The sequence below is a fragment of the Poecilia reticulata genome, chromosome 1 (genome assembly GCF_904066995.2).
Source record: "Poecilia reticulata chromosome 1, P_reticulata-male-v2, whole genome shotgun sequence".
NCBI classification, from domain to species: domain Eukaryota; kingdom Metazoa; phylum Chordata; class Actinopteri; order Cyprinodontiformes; family Poeciliidae; genus Poecilia; species Poecilia reticulata.
Window position 1 is genome coordinate 25,498,542 of NC_088830.1, and position 13,465 is coordinate 25,512,006.

The 13,465-nt window shown below is 38.7% G+C and overlaps 1 protein-coding gene across 1 annotated transcript in view; it reads left to right on the forward strand.

Moving 5' to 3' along the window:
* The first annotated feature begins 5,872 nt into the window (after positions 1-5,872).
* The window catches only part of pkn1a (protein kinase N1a), a 61,278-nt gene continuing 53,685 nt past the window's right edge, over positions 5,873-13,465 (forward strand). Inside the window, exon 1 of the mRNA XM_008414254.3 lies at positions 5,873-6,721. Coding sequence (XP_008412476.2) covers positions 6,701-6,721 — 21 coding nt within the window. The 5' untranslated portion in view covers positions 5,873-6,700. The remainder of the gene's footprint in view (positions 6,722-13,465) is intronic.

Genomic DNA, 13,465 nt, shown 5'->3' on the forward strand with positions numbered 1-13,465 from the left:
CTCCACTGAGTTTATATACTTTGACTTTGCCATTCCAACACATAAATATGTTTTGATTTACACCATTCCATTGTAGATCTGGTTTAATGTTTAGGGTTGTTGTCCTGCTGGAAGGTGAACCTCTGCCCCAGCCTCAAGTCTTTTGCAGACTCCAGGTTCAGGAGTGTTCAGGTTTTCTTCCAAGATTGCCCTGTATTTGGCTCAATCCATCTTACAATCAACTCTAACCATCTTCCCTGTCCCTGAAGAAAAGAAGCACCCTCATAGCATGATGCTGCCACCACCATGTTTGTCAGTGGGGAAGGTGTGTTCAGAGTGATGCGCAGTGTTTGCTCTCCACCACAAATAGCGCTTTGAATTTTTGCCGATAAGTTCAATTTGGGTCCCAATATGGCTTCTGGCAAGCTTCAAATGGAACTTCTTATAGTTTTCTTTATACAATGGCTTTTCTATTGCCACTCTTCCATAAAACCACATTTTTGCAGTGCATGACTAATAGTTTTACGGTGAACAGATTCCCCCACCTGACGTGTGGATATCTCTGCATTTCATCCAGAGCCATCATGAACCTCTTGGCTGTATCTCTGATCAGTGCTCTTCTTGTTCAGCCTGTAAGTTTAGGTGGATGGCCTTTTCTTGGTAGGTTCCCAGCTGTGCCATGCTCTTTCCATTTCCAGATGATTCATGGGACAGTACTCTGTGAAATGGCCTAAGCCTGCTTTAAGCTTCTCCACAACTTTATTCCTGACCTGGTGTGTTCTGTGGACTTCATGATGCTGTTTGTTCCCCAATATTCTCTTAGCTAACTTTTGAGGCAGTCACAGAGGAGTTGAATTTGTTTACCATGAGCAGTCATCATGCAACGTCTGAAGGCAATTGGTTGCATTCAGGGAAAGGGGGCTGAACACTTTTCAACGCCAAACTTTTTAGCTTTTATTTGTAAAAAAAAGTTTTGAATCATGCATAGTTTTTTTCTACTTTACAACTGTATACCACTTTGTGTTTGTCTTTCCCATAAAATTCTGTGAAAATCCAGACTGAGGCAAAAATGAAAGATACAACAGTGACACATGTCTGTGTATATATTTCAATATTATTTTTCAGCTTATATAGAGGTTGAGAGAGTCAAGTGAAAGTGGATCTCCCACTCACTAGCTGACAGTATAGCTCTATGGTTATGTCACCAGTAGTTCACCTGGAAGATCAGGGTTTGAATCCAGGCTGAGGCAAAAATGAAAGATACAACAGTGACATATGTCTGTGTGTATATTTCAATATTATTTTTCAGCTTATATAGAGGTTGGGAGAGTCAAGTGAAAGAGGATCTCCCACTCACTAGCTGACAGTATAGCTCTATGGTTATGTCACCAGTAGTTCACCTGGGAGACCAGGGTTTGAATCCAGACTGAGGCAAAAATTAAAGATTCAACAGTAACATATGTCTGTGTGTATATATCAATATTATTTTTCAGCTTATATAGAGGTTGGGAGAGTCAAGTGACAGTGGATCTCCTACACACTAGCTGACAGTAAAGGTCAATGGTTATGTCACCAGTAGTTCATCTGGGAGACCAGGGTTTGAATCCAGGCAGAGAGAGAGAGGTGGAGTGGAAGAGACTCTCTTCCCTATTGCCGCCCTCCGGATGCCAGCAGGACAGGTTATACTTTTATAACAAATTTTTATCAGTAATGATTTCTTGGTTAATGTCAAGTTGTCATAACTGAGACATTTTGAATAATGTCAACTTTGTATTAAAAGTGTCATAATTCCCCGAATGACGCTTTATGACAACAGTCATAAATATTCATGAAGGCTTATTCATGTTCATGACAGGTGATATGACATGTTTATGACAGTGTCATGACAGTTTTATTCACCCCCCTTCAAATAAAGTGTTACCCTTTTTTTCCCCCGAATTTCCCCTTACAACAATCATACAACGTTGCTCGCGATAATCGTAACCGTTCATCCTGCCGTCTGTGCCGTCTGTGCCGTCATGCTAAGACTGATCGCATCCAGTCGTTGGAACATTGGGACTGCTCCGATCTAAAATCGGGCATATTCTTGCAGCTTGTAGGGTTTTCCTTGATTGGGAGCTAGAACTCAACCTGTTGAATTTGACAGGTAACCAATCACAAAGTGCGGTGACATAGCTCATGGAGGGGAATCCGAAACAGCTGAGCTGACATGCCCAAATGAGTCCGGTAGACATCGGAGATATGTGGAAACAGCATGCATGTTTATTCAGCATTTTGTACAAAGAATATCCACAGACATGATGAGGAGTGGAGTTGGAGCAAAATTGCTACCACAGTTGATAAACCCGGTAACTTTTCAGCTATCCATCATTGAATTAACATGACACAAGGCTATTCATTCAGTCAAGGCTTGACGCTTATACACTAGCTATATGCATTCCAGGTAGATTGTAGTAGTGACATTATTTTGTACTAAAGCCTGCTCACAGGCAAGATTTGCGCCTGTTATGTGGCTGGACACACAAGCCTGTTGTACTTTTATCAGCTCTGTGGTCACAGACGTTTGTAAAATCGTCCAACAATCCTAAAATCATGCTGTGTGAACCAGACTTAAGACTTACAAGCTCTATTCCTGTCGTCTCGATCACTGCCATAACGCTCTCTGACTCTGTTCGCTAAGGTAACATTCACACATCCCTTCAAAATAAGATTTGAATACGCCACTAAAACAAACATTTATTTTCATGAAAATTTTAACTCACGACAATGACAAATTAATGGGAGCCCTGAGCTTGTTTCTCTGCAATGGGATGATCCCACCTGGGAAACGATGACACCCAATGCAGAGGGTGCTTTCTCTGTAATGGCAAAGCAGTTTGAAGCTTCATTGCCTCATTAGTAAACCGGTGCATATTAGTGGGCTTGGAACATGGGAGTCACCTACAGGTCCAGGATAAATACACTCTCCTGTCTCTGGTCCTTCTCACCTTTTCCAAAGAAACTTTCCAAAGATATCGCTTTCTTACTCATTGTGGCCTCAATGTTGGTGCGCAGAACGTAACCGAGAGAATCCAGTTAAAGGGTTTTCAAAATAAACGATCCTCCAGACTCAGACTATACGTAACATGAAAATATTTTTCTTGTGCGACCCGGTACCAATTGGTCAATGGACTAGTACTGGTCAGCGGCCCTATGGTTGGGATGACTGTTAAGTACGGTTCAAACACACAGGTCTTGTGTAATACTTGATATGTAAGCTGCATAAAAAGGGAGGACTGAGTTTTGAAATTACATGTACAAAAGAATGAAAGTTACATTTAGAAGTGCACATGCACACGGGTCCTGCGTAATACTCAAAATGTAAGGTGCCGGAATAAGGAGGACTAAGTTTTGAAATTACAAGTATAGAAGAATGAAAGTTGCATTTAGAAGTGCACATACACACAGGTCCTGTGTAATACTCAAAATGTAAGGGGCAGGAATAGGGAGGACTGTTTTCTAAATTGGGAACAAACTCATATTCATATACATTTCAGATTTCCAAAGACGAACCGTGTCAGGCTGGTGACAGGGATTCATGCAGATCCTGTTCAGCCAACCCTCCAGAGGGAATTTTGGTCTCCAACGACCAACTTATTTTCTCAAATACAGTTTTTGATATATTAAGTACTGTTCAAACACACAAGTCTTGTGCAACACTTGATATGTAAGCTGCATAAAAGGGGAGAACTGAGGTTTGAAATTACAAGTACAAAAGAATGAAAGCTACATCTAGAAGCGCACATACACACAGGTCCTGTGTAATACTCAAAATGTAAGGTGCAGGTATAGGGAGGACTGAATATTGAAATTACAAGTACAGAAGAATGAAAGTCACATTTAGGAGTGCACATACACACAGTTCTTGTGTAACACTTGATATGTAAGCTGCATAAAAAGGGAGAACTGAGGTTTGAAATTACAAGTACAGAAGAATGAAAGTCACATTTAGGAGTGGACATACACACAGGTCTTGTGTAATACTGAAAATGTAAGGTGCAGGAATAGGGAGGACTGACACATTTAGTGAGTGTTCTTTACATTTCAAATTTCCAAAGATGTACTGTGTCAGGCTGGTGACATGGATGTATGTGGATCCTGTTCAACCAACCCTCCAGAGGTAATTTTGGTCTCCAACAACAAACTTAGTTTCTTATATAAAGTCACTGAAATAATATTAAGTACTCTTCAAACACACAGATCTTGTGTAATACTTATCATGTAAGGTGCAGAAATTTGGATGACTGAGTTTTGAAATTAGAGATAGAAAAGAATTAAAGTTAAATTTAGATGCACACAGATACATGGATCCTGTGTAATACTCAACTGGACAGGTACATACATAAGGTGGACATTGTTTATTTTTATATTTTTTTAGAAACAACCATTCAGTGTTCATCCCTTCATTTTAGCTCTCCATAGAGATGCCTTGTCAGGCTGCTGAGCTGGATGCATACAAATTATTTTCTGGCAACTCACCTGACATAAGTTTTATCTCAATGACCATTTTATTTTCTAAAATAGTCATGAGAATATTAAGTACTGTTCAAACACATGGTTATTACGATTCAAAAACAATGAATCATAACGATTCATTGGTTTTGATACTCTATACTACACGTGTCAGGATCAAATTCTTATCTTAAGATAACACTTTTTTTGGTTAACAGTGGTTAACTGTGTGTGTGTGATCATGATTTCATCCATGATGAAAACGATCTATGTTTTGCATCCACTTGAATAATGTGTAGTTGCGCCACTGAGTCCATATTTCCATGTTAGGACTTCTTAATGCACATAAATTATATGTTTTTTGTATGTGTATGCCTGGTCCTGATAAATAAAATTGGTCCTGACAATTACTGTTGGTGCCATGTGCGGAGCCAAGCACCTCATTATCGTTTGTCCTTTTAATACAGCATTGCGTCTGATGTGTGTATCTAAATTTTTAAGTGAGATCTATGTTGTGTAGCTCAACAAGATTTTCGACAACTTACTACGTCTTTCTAGCATAAGTGGAAAGGGGTGTCCGTTTAGTGTTGCAAAAAACTGGTTTGAAAAAATTGTCCCGCTAATACACCTACACCCGTAAAGGTGTGTGTGTGTGTGCGTGCGTGCGTGTGTGTGTTTGCCTCAACTTAATTTATCCTATTAAAAAACAGTGAATTGACTGAAAACCAGTCTGTCATCTTTTGCACCTTTTCATTAACTTGTTTATTTTTACTTCAAACTAGCATGTTTTAATTTTAGTGAACCTGTACAGGGTTTATGTGTCATTGAAAGTGAAAAATGGTTCTGTCTTATTTTTATGCTGCACAAAAAAAGAAAGATATTTTCACAGGAGTTTGTAGATCTTAGTACATTTATGGAAGAGGATTAGGGCAACAAGAAAAATGCTACTTTTATCTCAGACTTTTTTGACCATAGTCACAATTCTGAGAAAAATTTCTTAATTCAGTCTCAGAATTCTGACTTTTGTCAGGAATAGTCAGAATTCCAAGAAGAAGAAAAATTTGAAAGAATCAGACTTCTGAGAGAAAAAAAATTCTCAAAATTAATTTTTTTTAAGGTAATAAGGTATTCTGAGTTTAATCCAAAAAAGTTAGAATTCCGAAGAAAAAAAAGTTGCAATTATTTTATTTGTAGTGGCCGCAATCTTCTTCCGTACATATTTCATGGCTGTACATTTTGATTGTCCTGTCACGTTCAACAGTTGCTCACATAAAGGTTGCCGTTGGCAACGGTCGCTCCTCCGGGTCACCTGACACACCCGGGCGCGGTCCCGCCATCCCTCTTTGGACCAATCAGCGCCCGGGACGGTTCAGTCTACGGTCGGGAGCGCGCGCGCGTGTGCGTTAGCTCCGTGTTTGTACTGCAGCCCGCCTCACACAGTCGCTCACAGGCTGCTGTTAGGTCGGAAAGTGTTGAGCCTGATAGTTTGGGTCCTCCTGCTCCAAAACAAAGAAAAGCGCCCTCCGTGCTGCCCGACTTTAACCGGAGCCCGTGTGACATTTGACGGATGCTCTAGCTTTTTATTTCCCCTCATTCTGCCTGAGTAAGAGGCTTGTGAAGGGGCTGACAGGCGGCTTATTTCCCTTTTTCCCTCTTCTTCTTTGGAGGCATGTGATACATCCAAGAGACTGAGGCGTGTTTCACGGATGTTACCGGGAGAACAGGAGGAGGAAGGAGGCTTTTCTTTCATTGTGGATGCGCCTCACTGGATGAGAGCTGGCTTTTCTCGGGGCACTAGCTAGCTGTTGCATGGCAGACACGTTAAAAACAGGATGGACATTGAGTCTGGAGCTGAAAAGCTTGAGTTTAATCTTGTGACGTGAATTATTTTTAACCCCGCACTGACAGTTGCTTTTGGGCTTTTGTTTTTCTTTTTTGTGAGGTGGCGGCTAAACGCTGGTCAAACACACCGGGAAGGAGCAGCTCAGGCGCGGCCAGGCGAGCCAACAATGCGGATTGCCTCCTGACTGCTCGCCTTTGTGTGCTCACACTGCAGAAAGTTTCAGATAAAAAACTCGCGGGACGAACAGCCTCTACTTCCTCTGCTGCTCCCTTCATTGTGTCGGAAAGTAGACGCCGTGTCACACGGTGGGGGTCTAATCCTCACACGTGCACGGGTTCTCTGTGAAGCTGCGTGGAGACTAGAAAAGACCCAACAGGGACAGCAACCATGGCGAACGACTCAGTTCAAGTAAGTTCACACCAACAGGGTTAAGTGTCCTGAGACCTTTATGCATGGACATCCAGCTGAAGCTAGCATCTGATTCGCAGCTTTGTGATTTTTAAGAAAAGTGAAACGATCAATTGATCAGCTTCATCTTCAATTGACATGGTTTAAATTGCAAAAATAAATTGATACCCCATCTTTTTTATTTTGTTCTGACTTATTAGCTTAGGGGCATTGCAGTATCAATTGTAGATTTTTTGTTGTTGTGGAAATTGCATCTAAATATCGAACATTTACCAGAAATATCCCTAGAAATGTAAATTTCAAGTTGTAGTTTAAGAGCTTTCTCCCCACTCCTGATCTCAAAATCCAATATGGCCACCTGGCTAATAAAACTTGATTCTACTGACCAGTACTCTTGCTCTCCTGCAGAGTATTATAAGCCACCAGGCTTTACTTTCATCCCCACCACGCTAAGAAATGTTTATTTATTATAGATTTTTTTTAAATGTACACCATTAAAAGTGCTAACAAAGATATATTAAAGAGTCTCTGGTGACTCGGTTGGAAGCAGGTTTTCAAATTTCCTGTCAACCTTAAACATTTTTTAACACAAAAACACGACACCCCTACCACCGGGCTTAGCATGTTTTCTGGAGGAAACCCTGAGTACTGCATGGGTCGGTGCAGTTCAGTACACTATTTTATGGTTCATATTCAGGAGAGAATTTCCATGTCTAGTCATACTAGTGCGACTACAACTAATTCCATTGAATCATATTTAATGCTTGTATTTACCTTACAATTAAATAATGCCAGAATTTGAGTACCACTAAATGCAGCCTGAGAATTGTAGGTGATACTTGTACAACAGTTCAAGAACCTGTGTGATTAATTGAATTGATTTAATTGAATTTTTGGTTTTTAAAGATTTTATTTTTGGGAGAGAAAAAAAAAATATTTCCCCCATCAGTGCACTCCTTTGGTTTCCATAGTTCGAGTGATGTCAGCACACCCAATGCCTATATTTGACAAGCATGTTTTACAGCTTCTATTTATTTGGACTTTGAATTTAGGTCAACTGTACAATGAAGTGTTAGGGCTGGGCTAATATATATATATATATATATAATTTTTTATTATGAGAATAAAGTTATAGTATTACCAGAATAAAGTCATAATTTTACTATTGAGTTATGAGAACTCCAACACAAAAATAATTGTTAAAATGAGGGATGTTGATCATCTTATGAAGACGGTACTTAGTAAATAATTTAAATACTTGGCATCAAATTAGCAGAACTCTAAACCGATTGTACAACATGACTGAATCTCTTGAAGAAAGATCAACAGAAACTGAACTGGGTACTTCAAATTCTGATGTCTATTAAAGCTTTTTTTCTCATTAAATAACTTTTTTTCTGGTAAAAATAAATTTTTTTCTGCTGATATCATGACTGTTCTCCTAAATAACAACATTAATAATAACATTCTTGCAACCTGTCCCAAGTACTCTGTTGTTCACCTCAGAGAAGGGATGTTTGAGTTCTGTAATTTCCTTTTTGGGAAAGAAACTGAGCAAAAAAAAACAAACGAACAAAAAAAAAACTATTATAAAAGCAATTGATATTTTATTTTTTAGCCACATATCCCATTTCTAGCCCACTCAGATTGTGCAGTGGGGCTGAACAGAGTCACCTTGGTGTTGTCCCGTGTTGCTCATGCTGTAATGCGGCCTTCCCGTTCACTTTGTGCTCTTAAGGTTTTATGTGTACTGATGCAGAGGTTAAAGGCGGGCACAATACTGGTATTTGCGGTGAAACCACTCAGGTTTCAGCCACAGTTCACTTTGAGTGCATCTTCCAAGAAATGAAGACAACCATGCTTCTCCAAAAACAGCTCAGCAACATTTAGATATCTGGATCTCCATATCCACAGGCATGTTTAGCTGAGCCGTCATGCAGGTGTTGCAGGTTGTCGACTTCCTCTACAGTCATGTGTTTCTGTGTGTAGTTCGGGAACATCAATGCTGCTTAGCTGAATGAAGCAGGAGGCAAGTTGGCCTTTGTGTTTTCTATTATTAGAAGCAGCCCATTGTGGAAAGGGGAAACGTGCGAAAAATGCAGAAGAGGGAACAAAGTGATGTCGGCTGCAGCACGGAGTCACTCAGCTGGTGTGCTGGGTGGATCAGCGCATGGTGTGTGTGTGTGTGTATGTGTGTATGTGTGTATGTGTGTATGCGTGTATGCATGCAGAGTTATTGCGTCACCAAATGTTGACCAAACACAACAGTTGTTTGCTCACTTTAGTTGGTCCACATATACCTTATCTCTCCTGCATTACAGCCGATCCTGTCTCGTCTTTGATGTCTTAACTACACTCTGTTGAAAACCCTTCCATTCAGAAAGATTTCATTTAGTTTTCAGCTACAAACTCAAACATATGTCGGTGATAAAACAACTCTTCTTGTTTATTGGCCTGCCTTTAGTGCGGTATGTTACATAGCCGCTTTGAAAAGCTTTTAAAGGCTCAGTTCCGGAGTTGATGCCTTGATGTAAAAGTGGAGTTGCGCCTGTTTGTTGTCAGAGCTCCTCATATGGAAAACAACTGAGGTGGAAAGTATTTGCCAAGCTGATACAGCCACTCTATACTTACCTTCTCCTTTAGCCACAAAGTCTCGATGTGTGTCTTAGCATGCAATAACGATACGACCTCACGTAACCAGACTCCTCTTTCTAGGGATTGGCGATATGGTTTGAAGTTTTATCACGATAATTTTGTGTTACTACTGTGATAACGATATAAGTGACGGTGAGAACAGTTTTATGCTTCTGTTTTAGGTAACTGTATGACAGACTATGTGCCACATAATGGCAAATTTTGGTGGACAACAAATTTTCCTAGATATTATTACAATACAATATTGTCATTTTGAGACATATTTCAACTAATATAACAATAATATTGGTATATTAATTATGCCCACTCAAATATATATATGAAAAAATTATGTCTAAAGAATATTTGTCACTGGAACTAGAAAAAGTTTTGTGTTAATGCACTTATACCCACTGAAAGTAAAAAGAAAAACCCTTTAATTTCTATCAAATGTTTGCAGTGTTTATCAAAATTCCAGCTTTTTAACTATATTGAACAGGAGCTTCTCTAATGATTGTTTTCCAACTGAAAATTATTGGGCTCATTTTAATTTATCATACAATTAAATGATTTATTGCTTACTGTGACAGGCCTACGTGTCACAGCAATAATAGCTTCACAAACACAAATACTGTTATTTAAAAACATTCATATTTGTAAGATGTTAATTTAGGACACCATTAACAAAACTTAAGTGTGATTTATATCATTAAACTGCAAATTGAAAATAATTTAATCGTATTTTCAAATTTATTGAGATTTATTGATGCTTTCATTGGATAAACGGTGGGAAAAACAGTAAAACTCACAATCCTGACAATGGGGACAGTTTTTTTAAAAACATTAATGGGAATTTATCATAACGCTTACAACATTCTTACCATAATAAGGAATTTATCACAATAAATGATAAACGATACAATGAATAATCACCTCCACCTCTTTGGCTCCTATAATATTATTACAATATGTTTAAAGGCTTGTTGTCATAATATGAACTGGGGCTCTGAAGGCTCCAGGGTGCTGGTGTTATGTTGCATTTGAGTGCCAACACCAGGCTGATGAGGAACTGACATTTTCTCGTTGGACCGGTTCTGATCATACTGGCCAGCGGCGCTGCGACGGTGATTATTTTGGGTTTGCCTGTGTGGTTGTGTTTGACAGTTTTCCACCTTGTGAAAGCCTCAGGGTTTGTGTAATTACGTTAGCTAGGGCTGTGCGATTATGACATAAAATTTAATCTCAGATTTCTTTTATACCAGATTATATTTTCTTGCTTCTTTTTCTAAAAAAAATTATACAAATGAAGGAAAACATTTTCAAAAACTGACCTTTATTTTAATTGTTCCTTCTGTGAGTTTTACAATGGAGAACTTAGTTAGTTATCATTATATTAGCAGAAGAAAGATGGAAATTTACCGGAACGCCTTAAAATGACCAAATATCTATATAAAAAATAGATATTTGATATCTATTTGAAATAGATATTTTCAAATCTATTTCAAATAAATTTGAAAGTCAAATCTATTTGACTTTTGAAATAGTCAAATAAATTTGACTATTGATTTGACTGATCAATAGTCAAATCCTATTGATCAGTCAATAGGATTTGACTGATCCTATGTGATCAGTCAATAGGATTTGACTGATCACATAGGATCAGTCCGATTTGAAAAGCCTCATAAATAAAATCAGTATTAATAAATGTGATTTTGAATCTCCTCGAGTGATTTTGTTTGTTAAAGTAGAAATCTGTAAGGGGAGCAAATACTTTTTCACAGCTCTGTAACTGGTGGGCAGCTTCTTGGAGCGTTTAAACATGAAGCAGGCAGAGAGGGACCATTTATTTGCCCCCCTCAACATTAAATAGCCCCAAATAGAGCCTAACTGCGTCACACTTCCTCAGAAAGGTCAAAGGGCAGACAGGAATGGAATGGAGAAGACAGATTTCCCTTTTTTTTTAAAAAAAATCATGAAGTATGAGATCGCCTCAGTGAAAGTTGTTGCTTTCAAGAGTTGAGAGATTTTGTGAAACGTACCACATTTTTGCCTCCTCAGACATACAACTATAACGAGCGTTGTACGCATGCAGAGTCGGATACTCCTGGGAGTCCATAGGAATATTTCCCATAAGCCTCACCATGACGTAAAGAGACAGTTATGCACACAAAGTGGGGTTTCTCACTGCTGCCTCAAGGCCATGTTGGCAGACGATCCAAAGTAATGGATCAAAAAACCTGTGAGGGAGACCAGACACCAAATACATTCCTCACTGTCAACTTAGTCTTCTCAGTTTAATAAAATATTGTGCTCTAACAGGGCTTCGTGCCATGTAGTGGCTAAAAATTTCTATCAACCTCACCTTATCTGACTCACTGTTTATTTTAACAAATGTGAAGTTTCTCAAAATGTGTTTCTGTTCTTTGAATTTATTTGTTTAGTGAAGTTGTTTCTTCAGACATTTATTGTTTTTTTTTAAAGTCCTGTTATGCTGCTTTGTCAGGTGGTGGCTACCATAGTAACCGGTGACTGACAGCTCCTCCCCCTTTTTTCTGTTGCCGTCGGTAACTGTGGGGCAGAAGCTGCTGGACTGATTTTCTCTTGTTAGAATAAATACAGGGAACCTGAATGTGTGTGTTGTGAAGTCAACCTACTGGACCTGAGACGAACATTGAAGGGTTACATATAGTCATTTTGGCTTATAAAACATGCAGAGTAAATGAGGATCACTATCAGGTGTGTGACAATACCTGAAAGTTTCAAGATGAAACGCAACATTGACTTCACAAGAGCGAGATGAGATATTAATATTAACCTTAAAGAAAATTTTAAAGAGCATAGCTAAAAAAGGCATTATTCTGCATTTTTATTGATTTTTATGACAAACTCTACATTTCTTTTGATCTCTTCAAATCGTAGGATTTCGTTTCAACATTTATCGTTTGCTTAAATAATCAAGCAATTTAATAATTACTAACTGGAGTATACAGACTAAAAGGCAATTTGCTGAAAGAATAACATACTCAGAGCAATAATTAAGCCAAAACTGTACAAATATTATATGCATTTAACATTAAAGATTAAAAAAACCCTCCTGTCTGCATGTCTTTTATGAAAAGAAAATCTGATTAATCATCAGAATAGTCAATTAATGGGATAAAAAGAATTGCACATTCTGTAGATTTGTCATTTTAGCTTCTTATGCAAATTTATATTCACATTGTTTGGGAAAAATAGTGGCTATTGCTATTTCAGAATTGCACAGTAGTAACACAATCTTATTTTTCCTAATATAGTCAGGCATATATTTTTGAGGCCATGTCAAGTACGGCAAAATTGAAGAAAAACTAACACGGCCCAACTTTGGAACTGGATAAAACTTTCTTTAAAATCTAGTGAATCTAAGTTCAGATTTAATTTTATTTTTAAAGTTTCTCTCTGTATTTTGGTCAGCTGCATGAACTGTTGTGGAGTAGCTTCAACTGGCTACTTGACAATATGTTTGTAGAAATATGAGCAATAGAGCATATTTTAGCCAGTTTGAACTGGAGATTTACCAAAATGAAGCATTAGCATCAATTTATAAATCAATAGTGATGCATGACTCTGAACATGGATGACACCTTTAATCCAAGCATTCTTGCAGAAACTGATAGGGCGGCTGTGTTTGTCAGAGTTCCGCCGGATGTTTCAGGAGATATTTATCCGTCGATCCCTCATTTTTTTTTACACATTTTGCCTGGTTGACCTCTTGAAAAGCAGCACTGTTGTCAGATGATTACAGCTCAGATGAGAGACGTATTGATTCGGGGGGCGGTGGTGGGAGTGAAGGAGGCTGCTGTGCCGACGATGAGGCCCTACAGGCGCAGGAGCACAATAGTTTGTATTGTCTGATGGTAAAAGCCCAGATCACATTCAGTTCACTGTGAGTTCATTTTCCTCTTCCTGTCTGTGTCATGTTGGTGACCACACCCTCAAAAGCCAACCCAGCTCCCAGCGTCGTCACGGTTGTAAATCCCATTAGTCAGTCTAGATACTGGTGACAGGAAATCTTGTGTTGATTTCATGTTTTTGTCATCGTTGGTCGGTCTCCTTAAGCTTTTTGTTTTT